Source organism: Struthio camelus, chromosome Z (assembly GCF_040807025.1).
Source record: "Struthio camelus isolate bStrCam1 chromosome Z, bStrCam1.hap1, whole genome shotgun sequence".
NCBI classification, from domain to species: Eukaryota; Metazoa; Chordata; class Aves; order Struthioniformes; family Struthionidae; genus Struthio; species Struthio camelus.
This window is the reverse complement of record NC_090982.1, coordinates 45,306,860-45,320,054: the sequence shown is the minus strand read 5'-3', so window position 1 is coordinate 45,320,054 and position 13,195 is coordinate 45,306,860. Positions and strand designations below refer to the sequence as shown.

Genomic DNA, 13,195 nt, shown 5'->3' with positions numbered 1-13,195 from the left:
AAGGGGGAGTAAATGGGGGAGTTCTTCTGTGAGGAGTGCAGCCAGAAAGAGAAAAAGGCATTTTGGCTCCTTTTGCATCCCCTACATTAGCGTTTTTCCACCACTACCATCTCATTCCTCGTTACAGCCCTAAATACAAGCAACAGGTCTGCCATTTGAAATTGTCCTGTGAAGATCAAAGGTACAGGCTGGTGCTGGACCATAATGCATAGCTAATTATTTCCCTTTCACTTTTAAAGGGCTTGATGTTGTAATTGTTTGTTGTTTTTATCGGAGTTGGATCTTTTCTAGAGACGTTTTTGCTAACAAATAAGTCTGTTATCATCAGTATCTGGCAGGGCACTCAAAGAAATTAGACTGCAATTAAGCAAGGCCGTAACTGGATGCTTAATCGGAAAGATGTATGAAACGATGACAACAACAAACCACAGCCGTTTCCTTGCTCATAAAAGCTGCAATTTTCCAGAATTTACTGAATTGGCAACTATCCAATTCAAAATCACTGAAGTAAATGAACATGGCCATTTTTCCTATTGTGTACCACATCCTGGATAAAAGTAGTTCCTGGTTTCCACTCATTGGCACTGTTGGCGCAAGAGACCTGATCACAGCTACGCTGCAGTAGTGGTCCTGTCAACTTTTAGCTACCTAAATACAAGGCAAATGCTGGGCAGCAACAGCCAGAACTGATAGGCTGAAATTGTTTTTCACAGCTGCGCTAGTTTGTTTATTTTTTCTTGGTATGAGGGGAGTTTGAGATGTGTAGAAAATAGTACAACTGGAAAGGCAAGAATTACTGGCTAGATCCTGGTGGATATCTATCTGTATGGAACTCCAGTTCAAGGGTGAACCTTGAGTTCTAGCCCTATAATTATAGCCATGGTTATTAACTTCTCTGTTAATGAACCAGCTACTGAAATCACCTTACTGGTGGATTAGATGCTGAGGTCCTGGGAATGTAGAGTCCTGGTTGCCTTTACACCCCTAGTAAGGAACCTTGCACTACTGAATCTAGAAAGTTAAATAGGAAAAACAAGCAAATAGCTTAGACTACACTGCCAAGCAGAGAGAAGCAACCAAGAGAGGGCTCTGCTGAATTTTTAGGTGACTTCTCTCACTTAATCAGCAAAAGAAGGTGCATAACCACCAAGTAACTTTTAAAATGAGGTGAGTGGCAGCTGATTCCCTTTGTGATCTCTGGTATTTGTTTTGAAGTTGAACAAAATATAAATTCCAGCCATTAGAAAAAGTAGTATGGTTTCCCAGTTTTTCCATTTGTTGCGTGTCCACCTAAGCTAATAATGCTGCCATGAACTGACCTCCTTCTGATCTTCCTCTAAAATGACTGCTTTAGTACTGCGCTGAGGTTAGACTTCAGCTTACCCTATGAAAGTGAATTTGCCTAGTACAAATAGCCGTTCCTCAGAAACTGCTAACTTTGCCTTCCTCTTAGAGTGTTTTACACAATTTCCTGTGTCTGGATATCTTTTTCCCAAATATCAAAATAATGATGAAGTTGGTGCTTCCTGCTTGAAAGGGAAAGAAACGTTTAAAGAAATGTTTAAAATTTTTAAAAGCTAGCAATATTTATAGTACTTGGCTGTGACTAAGACTCTTTGCATCTCTTTTGATAACATTTTCAGTCTTTTCAACTTTATGTATTGCCAGGTATCATCTTGAGCAGAAAGTTTGTATTCTTATATATGGATTTTAGAGTTCACTGCTTTTTTTTTTTTTAAACCATCGAGTGATGGAGCATGTTTAAACTGCATTCTGAAAAAAAAGGAAAAGACAAGAAAAAAAAGTTCTGTGTTAGGAAACAAGTAATATCATCCCTTTTATTGTAGACAAATATCTTGAGCTGCTAATGATGCCAGGGGACCTCCAGCTCTTTTGAGCTGGGATTAGAGAGGCACAAACAGCTAACTGGGTTTCATTCAAGAAGGGCAACATGGAACCTCTGAGGGTCCTACTAAGTGACTTTTAGTTTGTGAAGCCTGCCAGCAAGGCGTTGGTTTATTTGTATTTAATGACTCGTGAAGGCTTGTGGATCAGCTTTATTTTCTTTAGTAAACCAGAGGGATGGCTCTTTGTTCCTGAAAGTGAAAGGGAACACTTCAAGAATCTTTCTCCATTCTAGAAATCAAAGGATTGATTGAATCATTTAAAGGGGGAAAGGAAAGATCTGTGCTATGCCTAAGCTGCAAAGATGCTGTTCTGTATATTCTCCTACAGTGACTACGAAATGATCCTGGGGCCCACGTAATGTGCTTCAGGGATGGCTGAATCACATTATTTTCTAATAGCCCTTCCTCAGGCAATTACTTTTTTATCCCTACTTGTGCTTTTGCTTTTTCCAAACATTGGTAAAAGTGGTCTCGACTTTAAAATGTGAGTACAGGTCCAGGCAAAAGGACATGTTGCTACTGTGTCTTTTTCTCACCTACTACCACTCTGTAAAGGATCTCGTGAGACTCTTTTCCCCTTCTTTGTTCTTTTGCATGAATACACGTCCTCTCCCTGCCACTACTTTTCTGCTGGCCTCTCCCTGCACCCTGTGCTCATTCTTTTCGAATTTAATCTTTTCACAGATGCAGATGATGAAAGAGTCCATCTTTATCCAGCAGCTCTGTAAAACATTAAGTAGGCTCAGATTTACATTTGAAACAGCATGAAAGATGATAAGTTAAGAGACTATGATGAACTTATTTGATATAAGTCATACAGCGTTCTCTACATAAATAAAAATAGAGAAGTTAGCAGAGGTTTTGGCATCCTTAGCGGATGGGCATTCAGTGGAGGCTTGCACAGTCATCTGGAGGTCCTGGAAGTTGAGTGCAAGATGGAAGATGTTGTAGAAAATAAAATGTAAAGCAAAGCCTGGCGTTCAGTTGGGAAAATCCATGACAGGGAAGGGAAGCGAAAGCTTCTGGGATTTGCCCTGATCTGAACTTTCTTGACTTGTAAGTGACATGCTTTGAATAACTTCTGTCTCAAAAGACCTAGTTTGCATTTCACATATAATAGATAAACCTCAGATCTAGGATGTATGCCAATGTGGAGTCCATGCTGTATATCTATGCAAAGAGGGAAGCTCTAGTATCTGCAGGCTACTGTGAGAGAGAGAACCCTTAATGAGGACAGTCTCTGACAGTTTGCTTCTTATAGATGGCGTTCTCTATTCTACTACAGCTGTGGACATCTTATACCTTCAAGAAGCAACTGCAGTAAAATATATAGAAAAGAAAGCAGTACAGGACAAATGGACATGATTTCTGTTTAAGTATTTTGAAGAAGCACGCTGGTCCAAGGCAGTTTATCCAGGAAAAAGTATCAGCCTGAGCTGGCAAGGGTTTATCATATAATTCTTTCAAATGATGCCCCTAAATTATGAAATACCTATTCAAAACTCTGGACAGAATTTGCTTGGTCTGAAGTTTGTACCCACAGTCCTGACTGCTAGAATTGTATGGAAATGTCAGAAGCTAAGCTTAAAAGGTTCTCATCCCGGGTTTGTTTTTGAAGGAAATACTGGAAAGTGTGGACTGCATATACCTGATGCAGTGATGTTAGTATAAAGGGAAAAGAGCATTCATGAAATGGAACTGCAGCCACTATAGCAGAAAGATTGTTGATCCCATCTCCACCAACATAGCAGATGAGCTCCCTGCTTTGGGTTTAAATTTATGGGTGGCAGGAGAGGGGCAGGAGGTTGGACATCTCTTGCGTGTGTTTTTGTGTTCATAAATACTGCTTCCTTTGCAAGAGTTGGATACGTCCTTGACCTGCCTTTTTCCTCTGAGTCTGTAACCTGGGTTTGGTAGCAAGAAAACCATGGTATCTGTGGCTCCAAGATAAAATTTCACTCACAGTGTGTCACAAGTGCATTTATACTATGAACCTTTCCATTTCAAAATGAAGTTGTGTCAGTAGTTTAGTCTCATGTCCAATAATAACAGTGTGAATCGTCACAGATATGCACTGTGACGCTCAGAAAGATGAGATATGAGTGGAGCAGCACACATTTACGATACTGCCTTTGGTTCTCTGGAGAGTCAGAGAGACATTCATGTGCTGATTACACACAATGTGCAACTGAAGATTTTCTTTAATTTCATATGGCCATACTTGGATATTGTTACTCTAGTTTTTTAGTGGCGTGGAGCTCCTGGAGAATGAGGTGCCAGTCAATCTTAAAGAACTAGGTTATCAGCATGGTCTGATCCAGCCCACTTTGAGGCAGGGTTTTAAGGGAAAGCCTAATGCATTTCAGATACACGGCCCCGTATGAAAAAATATGCTGGTGCTATGTCATATAAGCACAAAGGTCTGTAGTAAGTCCATCTAAAACATTCAAGATGCGAATCTGATCATAGGTCCTGGATAAACATGATCTTACTAAAATAACTGTAAAAGAATGGGACTATAGGTACTCTTTGGGTTACAGAATATGTGAGGTGTTAAAATACCTGACTAAACAAAAATAATATGTGAAATACCGCTGTCTTCTAAATGTGGTGATTGGCTGTTGTGTGTGTGTTTGTGTTTTTAATGGTCAGTGGCCATTTCTTCTCCCAGGAGATGCTGTCAGAAGATGTCATAAGGAAAGAGGGAAAAATGTCACCTAGCAACAGAAGCTTTGAGAAGAAAACTTCCAAACTTACCAGAAGAGACAAAACAAGCTGGAGAGTTGAGAGGAGGCATGAACAAAAGCTGAAAAGGCTGCCTGTCTGCTGCTCTGGGGCTGATCTTAACGCTGTTACGGTAAGTGCTCTGGGCACAAAGTCCGTCTAAAGAGAAGTTTAAGGTCTCTGTCAAAGTGGTTTGCATAGAACTTGGTTTGCATAATAGGACTTTGGGTTACTTTTTCTGTAACTTTCTAATTGAATTTGAAAATGATAAAGTCTTAAATCGTGATGGGAATCTACATTTTCATTTAAAAATAGCAAAAAAGTAAACTTGAGAGGAAAAGGCATTATTCCTCTTATCTATCTCATTTATCTCTTTTATCCTTTCCTACAATTAGCAAAGACTAAATTAGTAGATCTTCCATTATCTGGTTGAGCAGAGAGGGGCTTTTTTTTTTTTTCCAAAAAACGTCTTTGAGGCATCAGAGATTCAAAGTTGAGATTACCTGCCCCTGAGTACTGTAAAGAAGTTGGACAACAAGAGGAGTCAGACTTGTTTATAGGGGAATACAAAACAGTTTGGGAAACATTAATAAACCTGAACTGACAAAACACTGAACAGGATTGTGTGCTTGATGTGAACAAGGACTACAGCGTTCAAAAGCAAGCTAGTGGATTGTGGTTGAATATTAGAGGACGAGAGGTCCGTCACTGGTGCTGTACACAGTCCGTTTTACCTCCTGCCTGTGCTCGCGTGGCAGTGAGAGTGGGTGTAAGAGCAGGGAGGAGCTGTGAGTAGGACTGATGGTGGCATACTATGCATGCGAGGCACACACAACTGCCGCTATTTTATTTCAGCACTACACCAACAGTAGCTGCCCTTATATAGACACCTCTGGCTAGGAGTTTTGCAGTCATGGATACAATATACTTTATTATATTTGCATGCATATTGCACCTGTCAAGAGTGGCGTTGCAGCATGGCGATTTTATTTATAGCTTCTTTTAGTTGGGGGAGAGGGAGGAAGGGGAAGCTATTTTTTTGGCTTTCACTGGTTTGTACAGTGTGTGTGAGCCTTGTCAGTGTCTTCCCCAGGAAGTGTTGCTCGTCTCTCGGTCTCTGCCGCCTCCTCCTCCTCCTCCCCAAGTTCCTAGAAAAACGCAGACAGAGCAATCCCGAGCCCCTGTGTTGCCCGCTGCGTCCCGACCCCACCCCCCGAAACAGGCGAAAGGGAGAGCAGCTGAGGCTACGCGCCCTTCCTGGGCTGACCACCGCCCGCGACAAGGAATTGGGGCTCCGAGGGCCGAGCCTGCTGTCCCTGAGCTGCCCCCAGCCCGGGACGGGGAGGCGGGCTCCGGAGCGCGCTGCTCCGCGCGGCGGGCGCCGCCGTCGGGGCGCCGCGCCCCGCTCGCGGGCGGCAGCTCGCTGCCTTATGACGTCATAGCGAGGAGCCCCGGGGCCGGGTGAGCGGGGTGCCGGCGGCGCGGCGCGGCGGGGCGGGGCCGGTCGCACGTGCGCGGCGCGGGGCGGGGCTCGCCCCGCCCCTCCGGGCCCCGCCCCTCCCGGCCGCGCCCGGGGCCGCGGGCTGGCGGCGGGGGGCAGCGCCGGTCGCCCCCGCGCCGCCGCTGCCGGCTGGGCCCCGGCGGAGGAGCCGCCTGCCGAGGTGGGTCGCGGCGCGGCGCGGCGGGGCAGGGCAGCGTGTTAGGGCCCGGGGGAGGCGGCGGCGCAGGCAGGTGGCGGCGCGGGGGCGCCCGGTGGGCCGGGGCCGCGGTCATGCTGCCATGGCGGCGGCCGCCCCTGGGCTCGGCTCGGCTCGGGGCGGTGCGGCGCCGCCGCCTCGCCCGGGGCTGCGGAGCTGGCCCCTCGGAGCGGCCCCGGGCGCCGCAGAGCCGCCGCCCCCCGCCGGCAGCTGCCGGGCTGCCCCGTCAGACGGCGCCGCCGCCCCTCCGGGCTGGGGGAGCCGCCGGCGCTCCGGCGCGGCGCGGCGGGGGGGCTGGAGGAGGAGGAAGAGGAGGAGGGGGTGGGAGTGGGGGGGGGGAGGTGAGGTGCTGCCGCCGCCGCCGCCAGCCGCCTTGTCGCTCTGCTTTCCGCAGCCGGTGCGGAGGAGGGGGCAGCCCCCGGCAGACGTCCCGACATGCTGAAAGTCACCATGCCCTCCTCTTCCTCCTCCTCCTCCTCCTCCTCCTCCACCTCGTCCTCCGGCTCCTCGGCTGCCGGCCGCGCCGCCGCCACCACGCCCGACTACTGGATCGACGGCTCCAACAAGGACACGCTGGCCCACTACTTCGAGCTGGAGTCTGAGCTGGGACGGTGAGCGGTCACGCTATGCCGTGCAGGGCCGGGTTGGGGCTGCCGCGGGGGGAACCTGTCGGGGCTGTGCGGCCCCAGTGCCTCCTGGGGCCGGAGCGGTGGTGCGGGGCCGGGGCCAGCATTGCCTCCCCGTTACGGCTGCACCGCTGTGTCACGAGCTGCAAAACTTTGGTTCATGTAAACAGCACAGGACAAGCGTGCCGCTCTTAAGGCACACACATCTGCCAGTTTTTGATGGGAAATAATTCCTTGTAGGAGGTGAGCTTTGCCAATCCTCCAAAGAAAGCGATTTTTCTAAGAGAGGGTATCGGTCCATACGTCCATGTGAGCAGTTTTGCTATAGTCGGGCTACCTGTGTAGTTGTAAACTCCAGACCTAATACTGCATCAGCTGAATATTAAGCATTTCTTTGATAGTACGAAAATGTTTACTAATTCACAGCTTAACTTTATATAAGATCTTTTACCGCTATCTTGGTATCAGCACCTTTAGACCCTGTGTTGGCAGACCCCCTACTGAAGATACCCGTGTGTGGATAGGCCTCTCCCAACAGTGTCTTTTTGCAGGAGTGCAGTGCAGATGAGTGAATTGGTATAGGTTCATTCATGAATCTTACACTGATGCTTCTGCCTGGTAACTTAAAGGTCTCAACTGTTCCTTTTTTTTTTTTTTTTTTTTAAACTGAAACCCTTTACCTGTATCTACCATGTAAGTACAATTCCTGGTTCATGTTGAATTTGTGGCTAGAAAATAGCATGTAAAAAGAAAAAGTAGATAAGTAAAGCTTTATCAAGGGTCTTGCAATAAATGACGCTACAGATAGCACAGTTAATAATAGCAGTTGTTAATTTTAGCAATGATAGATGGTTAAAATCCTGGATGATAGTGAGAAGTTTGCAGGTAATAACATGGTTGCCTTGGTGCAGTATTTTTGCAGAAAGGACATGTGTAACGAAAGGTATTGCTACAAAGCATACCTGTACTTGCTGTACTGTAACTGGTAGGGGCAGGAAAAGCTGTAGAAATACAGGAGTATCAATCTTGGCTTGCTGGCTAGGTCTCAAGCGTCTGCTACTTCCTCTTTGTTGCCACTGCCACTCATGCTAGCCAGCTTTAAATAAGCATAGATTTATGTACCCTTACTGCATTTATTCTTTATTTCAGTGTACACCCACACAGACACATAAAAAGTGTAATGCAGGAAATATTGTCCTGTCAGTATAATGTCCAAAATTGGCCTAAGTTTGTCCTCCTGAACAAAAGCAGTTTGTTAACAACTCTGCCACCTGTATTAATGCTGTGTATGTGCACTCTCTGTAGAATCTCTCTAGAATCCTGTTCAGCATTTATGCTAGTGATTGTAGGCCTAGTTTACAAACATCGTCTATCATCAATACAGACTATATTTATTGCATAGCCTGGGAAAGGGCTTTAAAATGTCTACTCTCCTGCATGGGGGAGGAAAAGTTAATGACAGCTGCAGGAGAGTAGGGTATTCCACCTTGCAAGGTGAGACAGTAGAAGATGCTGAAACCCTAACAAAAGCTTTGACTATTAAAGATAACCACACCCAACTAGTGTGGAGATATGAGTCACTAAGTCTGCACTGCTGTTGGATAGAACTAGGAAATCAGATTGAAAATAAAAGCAGAAAGAAGATAGGAAGTAAGAACCATCTTGAACAAAGACCCTGGGGAAGGGAAGAGGGAGAGAAGACCTCAGAGGGTTACGCGCTCAGAGGGGAGATTGCATTAAAGGGTATGGCAGCAAGATCTTGGTCCTGAGCTCCCAAGCCTCATGCTTTGAGATCCATTTTGAGCCAGCATCCCAGGAACTGCTGCCTATCTTAGACCTCCTCTCATAGTTCAGAGGTATCTTAGCAAATCTAATAGGAACTAAGTAAGATTGTTGGATCTCCTAAGTATAATATAAAATTGCATTCTGTGTTTTGTTTTCTCTTGGTAACCTTATCTCCAGCCTTTTAATTTTGAAGATGACTTTGAGTACCGCTCTAAGAAATATACTTTGCCTAAGTTGGTGGTGAAAATGTATGAATGAGACTGAAAAGATGCAAGAAGTCCAAATAACACTAAAAGAAACAACAGGAGACGTTATCCTAAAATATGTTTAACGAATACAGGGATTGGAAGATGTCTTGTCAGGCTGCAAAGACCTGTATTTGGACAGCTGTTGTATGGGATTTCCCTTTGGAAGGAGTGCCCTTTCTGCACAACGTGTCTGGCAAATCCCTTGTTTGTATGGCCAACTGAGGTACCATCGGAGAAGAGGGGGAAGGTCCTCTAGCAAAAGAAAATGTCTAAATGCTTGGGTTGCAGTAAACAGTTTTCACCAGTGGAGTTCCACAGAGGTTAGTACAGGGTCCATACTACTCAACGTCTTCAAAATAAAGGGGCTGAATAGTGAAATTTGCTGGTCTTATTAAATTGCCGAGTGTTTTAAAGACAACATTGCCCATGCAGACTTGTAGAAAGACCTTATTGGACCAAATGGGCATTTAAACAGCAGATGAAATTCAGTTTGTGTGAATAACTGCACATAGGGGTGAGGGAAAAACCCTATGATGCACATAAAAGAGTGAAATCTGATCGAATCTTTACAGTTATAATTTGCAGCTTTCTGAAAATATCAACTCACTGCACACTAATGATCAAAAATCCCCCAAATATAAAGTTAGTCTGTTTTCCTATCCTAGTGAATCCTGTAGTGGGGTTAAGATGGAGATCTGTGAAGTCACGCGAGGCGCAGGACACTTGGTTAGCGGTGTCTGTCTGCTGTGTTGTCTCTGATGCGTGATTTACAGGGCATCAGGTGAGGCTAGCAAGTTCAAAAATGAACAATGGAAGATAAGAATGTATATTTTTTTGTACAGTGTGGAACTGTACGAAGTGGTGGAAGTCCTGGCTACTGTATATTATGGGTGCTAAAAGCTTACATGGGTTCAAGGGGCAACTGGGCAAGTTCACATTGAGGAATTCCATTAAGACTGACAAAATACAAAGATACTGATTCTTGAACCAGAAATTGTTGGATGTTCTGAGAATATTTTCTGATAGCATTGCTATAGGTTTGCGCTGTTCTTGTATTCTTGAGACGTCTGGGTTTGGCCTCCGTTAGGCACAGTATTCCGGGCTAGACGGACTTTTAATCTGACCCAGTGCAACTGTTTATATGTTTTACTGAATGCTTGGCAGATGCACCTTCCTGTTAATCTGTTTCTGACCGGATGATTTTTTTGTGTGCTATATAACAGGAGTTCAAAATGCTGTAAAGATGAAATTTTGGTTGTCTTTGTTTTACCAACTGTATTTGTTATTTCTCTGAAGGTGGCAGCATTGGTGAGTTGTAAATTTTTGAATCTTGTTCTGAGTGACTTTCAACTAAAAGCTTATTTTTCACACTATCTTGAAACAGAATTTTAATAATGCTAGGTACTAAACTTGAATATTCCTTAAAGCTTAATACCTTTTGTTAGCCTTATATAACCTATTCTGTATCATTTGGTGCAGAGTTTGTGAAGTCAAGATTAGTATAGTGATATTTTGAGGCAGGAAGGAAATACAGTAAGAGTTTTTTTGATACTTGGCAACATTACAAAAAAGGACTTTCTCTTTGCTGGGATTTTAGTTAATATTTTACTTAGCGTGCAGTATGTCATGCCTAACTCTAGCAAAATATAGAATGATTTGAGTTGAAACTATCTAAAGTAATTATTGTAGGCATATTGCGAATCTATTAAATGTTCAAGAGCAGCTGGAACTATTTCCTACTAAAGCCTTAGGTTTTTCTTTTCATTCCAAAAATAAATAAAAAACACAGGAAAAGTTACAGGCGTTTTTCTTTGTATGAGGATGATCAGCAGGATCTTACAGGGTTACTTTTTCGTTCCTGGGCTGTCTTTCAACTGTGTGGTCCTTGTTGAGGACCTGAAGCTGAAAGACACTTGGGACTTTCAACTTATCTTGAATGGACAGTGAGAGCTGAATCATAGGTGATTTCTGTCCTTGAGTTCTTAATGCAGAGAGTTTGCATCTGAAGTGTGATTTGAACTTGCAGTCTCACTATGCAGAATGACATTTCTTACCCTGTCAATCCTATTTACAGGTGCTGTCATAGTAGCATTTACTTTTTAATGGTAACAGTAGATGAAATCAGGTAACTGCTTCTAAGTGTCATTTTATAGAAATGGATTGTTTTTGCATATTAGGCTTTAAAGTTCAAACTGTTTTTACTTTGAAAGTATGCCAGTTAGATTTCCTTCCATTTATCCATATTAAAAAAAAAAAAGAGCCTTTTTTTCCTCAACTGTCTATCTAAAGAATCGTTTGTTATACAGGCTGCCATGTTTACTTTGAAAATCACTTGTTCATTTTGCTTTGCAGTGCGTTTAAAGTAGGTCACTCCCTTCTTCAACACAATCTTTACTTTCATGTTTGTGGCTTTTAATGCTGGACTTCAGGATTTCCCAAGCAGCTACATACAGGCTACTCACAGTATGTGGTGTTGCTGTCTAAATGAGTGTGTGGGGTGCTTAGTTGAGCCAAGGTGAGTAATTCCACATGGAGAATTATCTTTGAACAGTAACTGCCTGTGTAGGTTTGCCTGTCCTCCAGGTCATGTAGCACCACCAATTGCTACTTACTTCTTATCCTGGTAGCTCAGGCCTGCGGACAAGCAGTAAGTGTTTTTGTGCGGACAATTCCTGCTGATCAGCTGATGAGGAAGGCAGATGAAGAGGCAGGCCTGAGGCCTTGGTTGGGGCTGTTTGTGGTATGCTGGATCTTTGCTTGAGGTAGGTAGGAAGATAGGAGTCCTAAAGGGCATGGCCCCTTGTGGGGGTTGGCCAAAGTGTACGGTGGTAGGTGGACACAGAGAACTGTCTCCTTCCTGTATTGCACCAGCAATTGCACCTAGAACTATGGGTCTAGGTGAAGATTTTCAGTTCCCTTTTCAGCTTGAAGGAGTGTTGTTCATCTCATCTTTCCCCTGGAAAAAATGTCCTAAATATTTGGCCACAGGCTCCTCTACGGTAAGCATATTCTTTGCTCCTTCTGTTGAATCTGTGCTGTTATGAGAAGTCAATCTAGTGTTCACTTAGCCAGAAAGAGGACATCAGAGAGAGTTTGGTAAGTAGGGCATACACCTATGAGGGGGTCTGCATGTCAGTCCTCATTAAAATGCGTGTCCTTTTACAGAGAGTCATAAATAAAAATTAATACCAAGCAGTGAGTGTTTTCTGTAGAAGCCCTATAGCTTCTCAGCTCACTGTTCTGGATGAAATTCCTGACTTGGGTACTAGAAACCAGAACTTGCCAATGTAATAACCCAGCTTTTGACAACTAAAGCTTCTTCACTCAGTGCAGGGAGAGTATTTTCTTCTTTTCCATTTGGTTCAGTTCAACAGCTGGTTTATTCAGAGCTGAAAAACTAGGTGTTGGAAGAAGCAAGTGAAGAAATTTTTCTCTACCATTCTGTAAATAGGAAATGGGAGTAGACATACCATTTCACTTGAGGCTCTGTAATCATGGAGACAGATGGGCTTTTAAGGTATTCTGAGCCTTGCCATGGAGGGTTGTGTTATTGACTCGGGCACTGAGTTATTTGCCTAGAAATTAACTCTGTGCATGCGTTTTCTTGATTAGGAAAGGAGGAGGCTTTTTTGGAGCATCTATTGGCATATTTGTTGTTTCATTCTTATTTTCATCATAAAAGGCATTTAAGATTTACAGGCAGTGGTTTGAATTCCTTTACAGTTGGGATTTGCAGCAAAATGCTTGTTCCATTGCAGCCAGGAGTTTTGCATTGAACTGCAAACTCGGCACCTGCATCACTGGGGCTCAAAAAACATGCCAGAATATGCAGCCATTTTTCACAATGGCTTATGTTTGTATCTGATTCATGTTAATACTGTGATTGGGGCATTGCTTCGTGGCCATTACATAACTGAGAGAGAAGAGGTTTGTTGATTCAGTCTCCTGTGGACAAAGGAGTTTAGATGTCAACTGTTGTGGACAGTCACAACAGAGAAGCTAACACCACAGTAGTCATCGCCTTCCAGATACATGCTCATGGTTCTTTTTCGGGAAGAAACTATCCTGCTACCTCTGTAAATAAACAGATGATTTGTGTTTTAGTACAATCAGTAATACCTTATCTAAGTCTTAACTGTATTATATCAGAAATAGTTTATTTGAAGCAAGTGTTTTTCCTTCTACATAGGAACCAAAATAGATCACTG

At 44.0% G+C, this 13,195-nt stretch overlaps 1 protein-coding gene across 3 annotated transcripts in view; it reads left to right on the top strand.

Moving 5' to 3' along the window:
• Window positions 1-6,212: 6,212 nt before the first annotated feature.
• Window positions 6,213-13,195, top strand: part of LOC104150975 (calcium/calmodulin-dependent protein kinase type IV) — a 174,004-nt gene continuing 167,021 nt past the window's right edge. For 2 of the 3 annotated variants that reach the window (XM_068927018.1, XM_068927017.1), the window contains exons 1-2: window positions 6,213-6,292; window positions 6,723-6,939. In XM_068927018.1, coding sequence (XP_068783119.1) covers window positions 6,764-6,939 — 176 coding nt within the window. In that variant the 5' untranslated portion in view covers window positions 6,213-6,292; window positions 6,723-6,763. Of the gene's footprint in view, window positions 6,293-6,722; window positions 6,940-13,195 lie in introns of those variants that run through there. The other variant, XM_009685515.2, reaches the window with a different exon arrangement.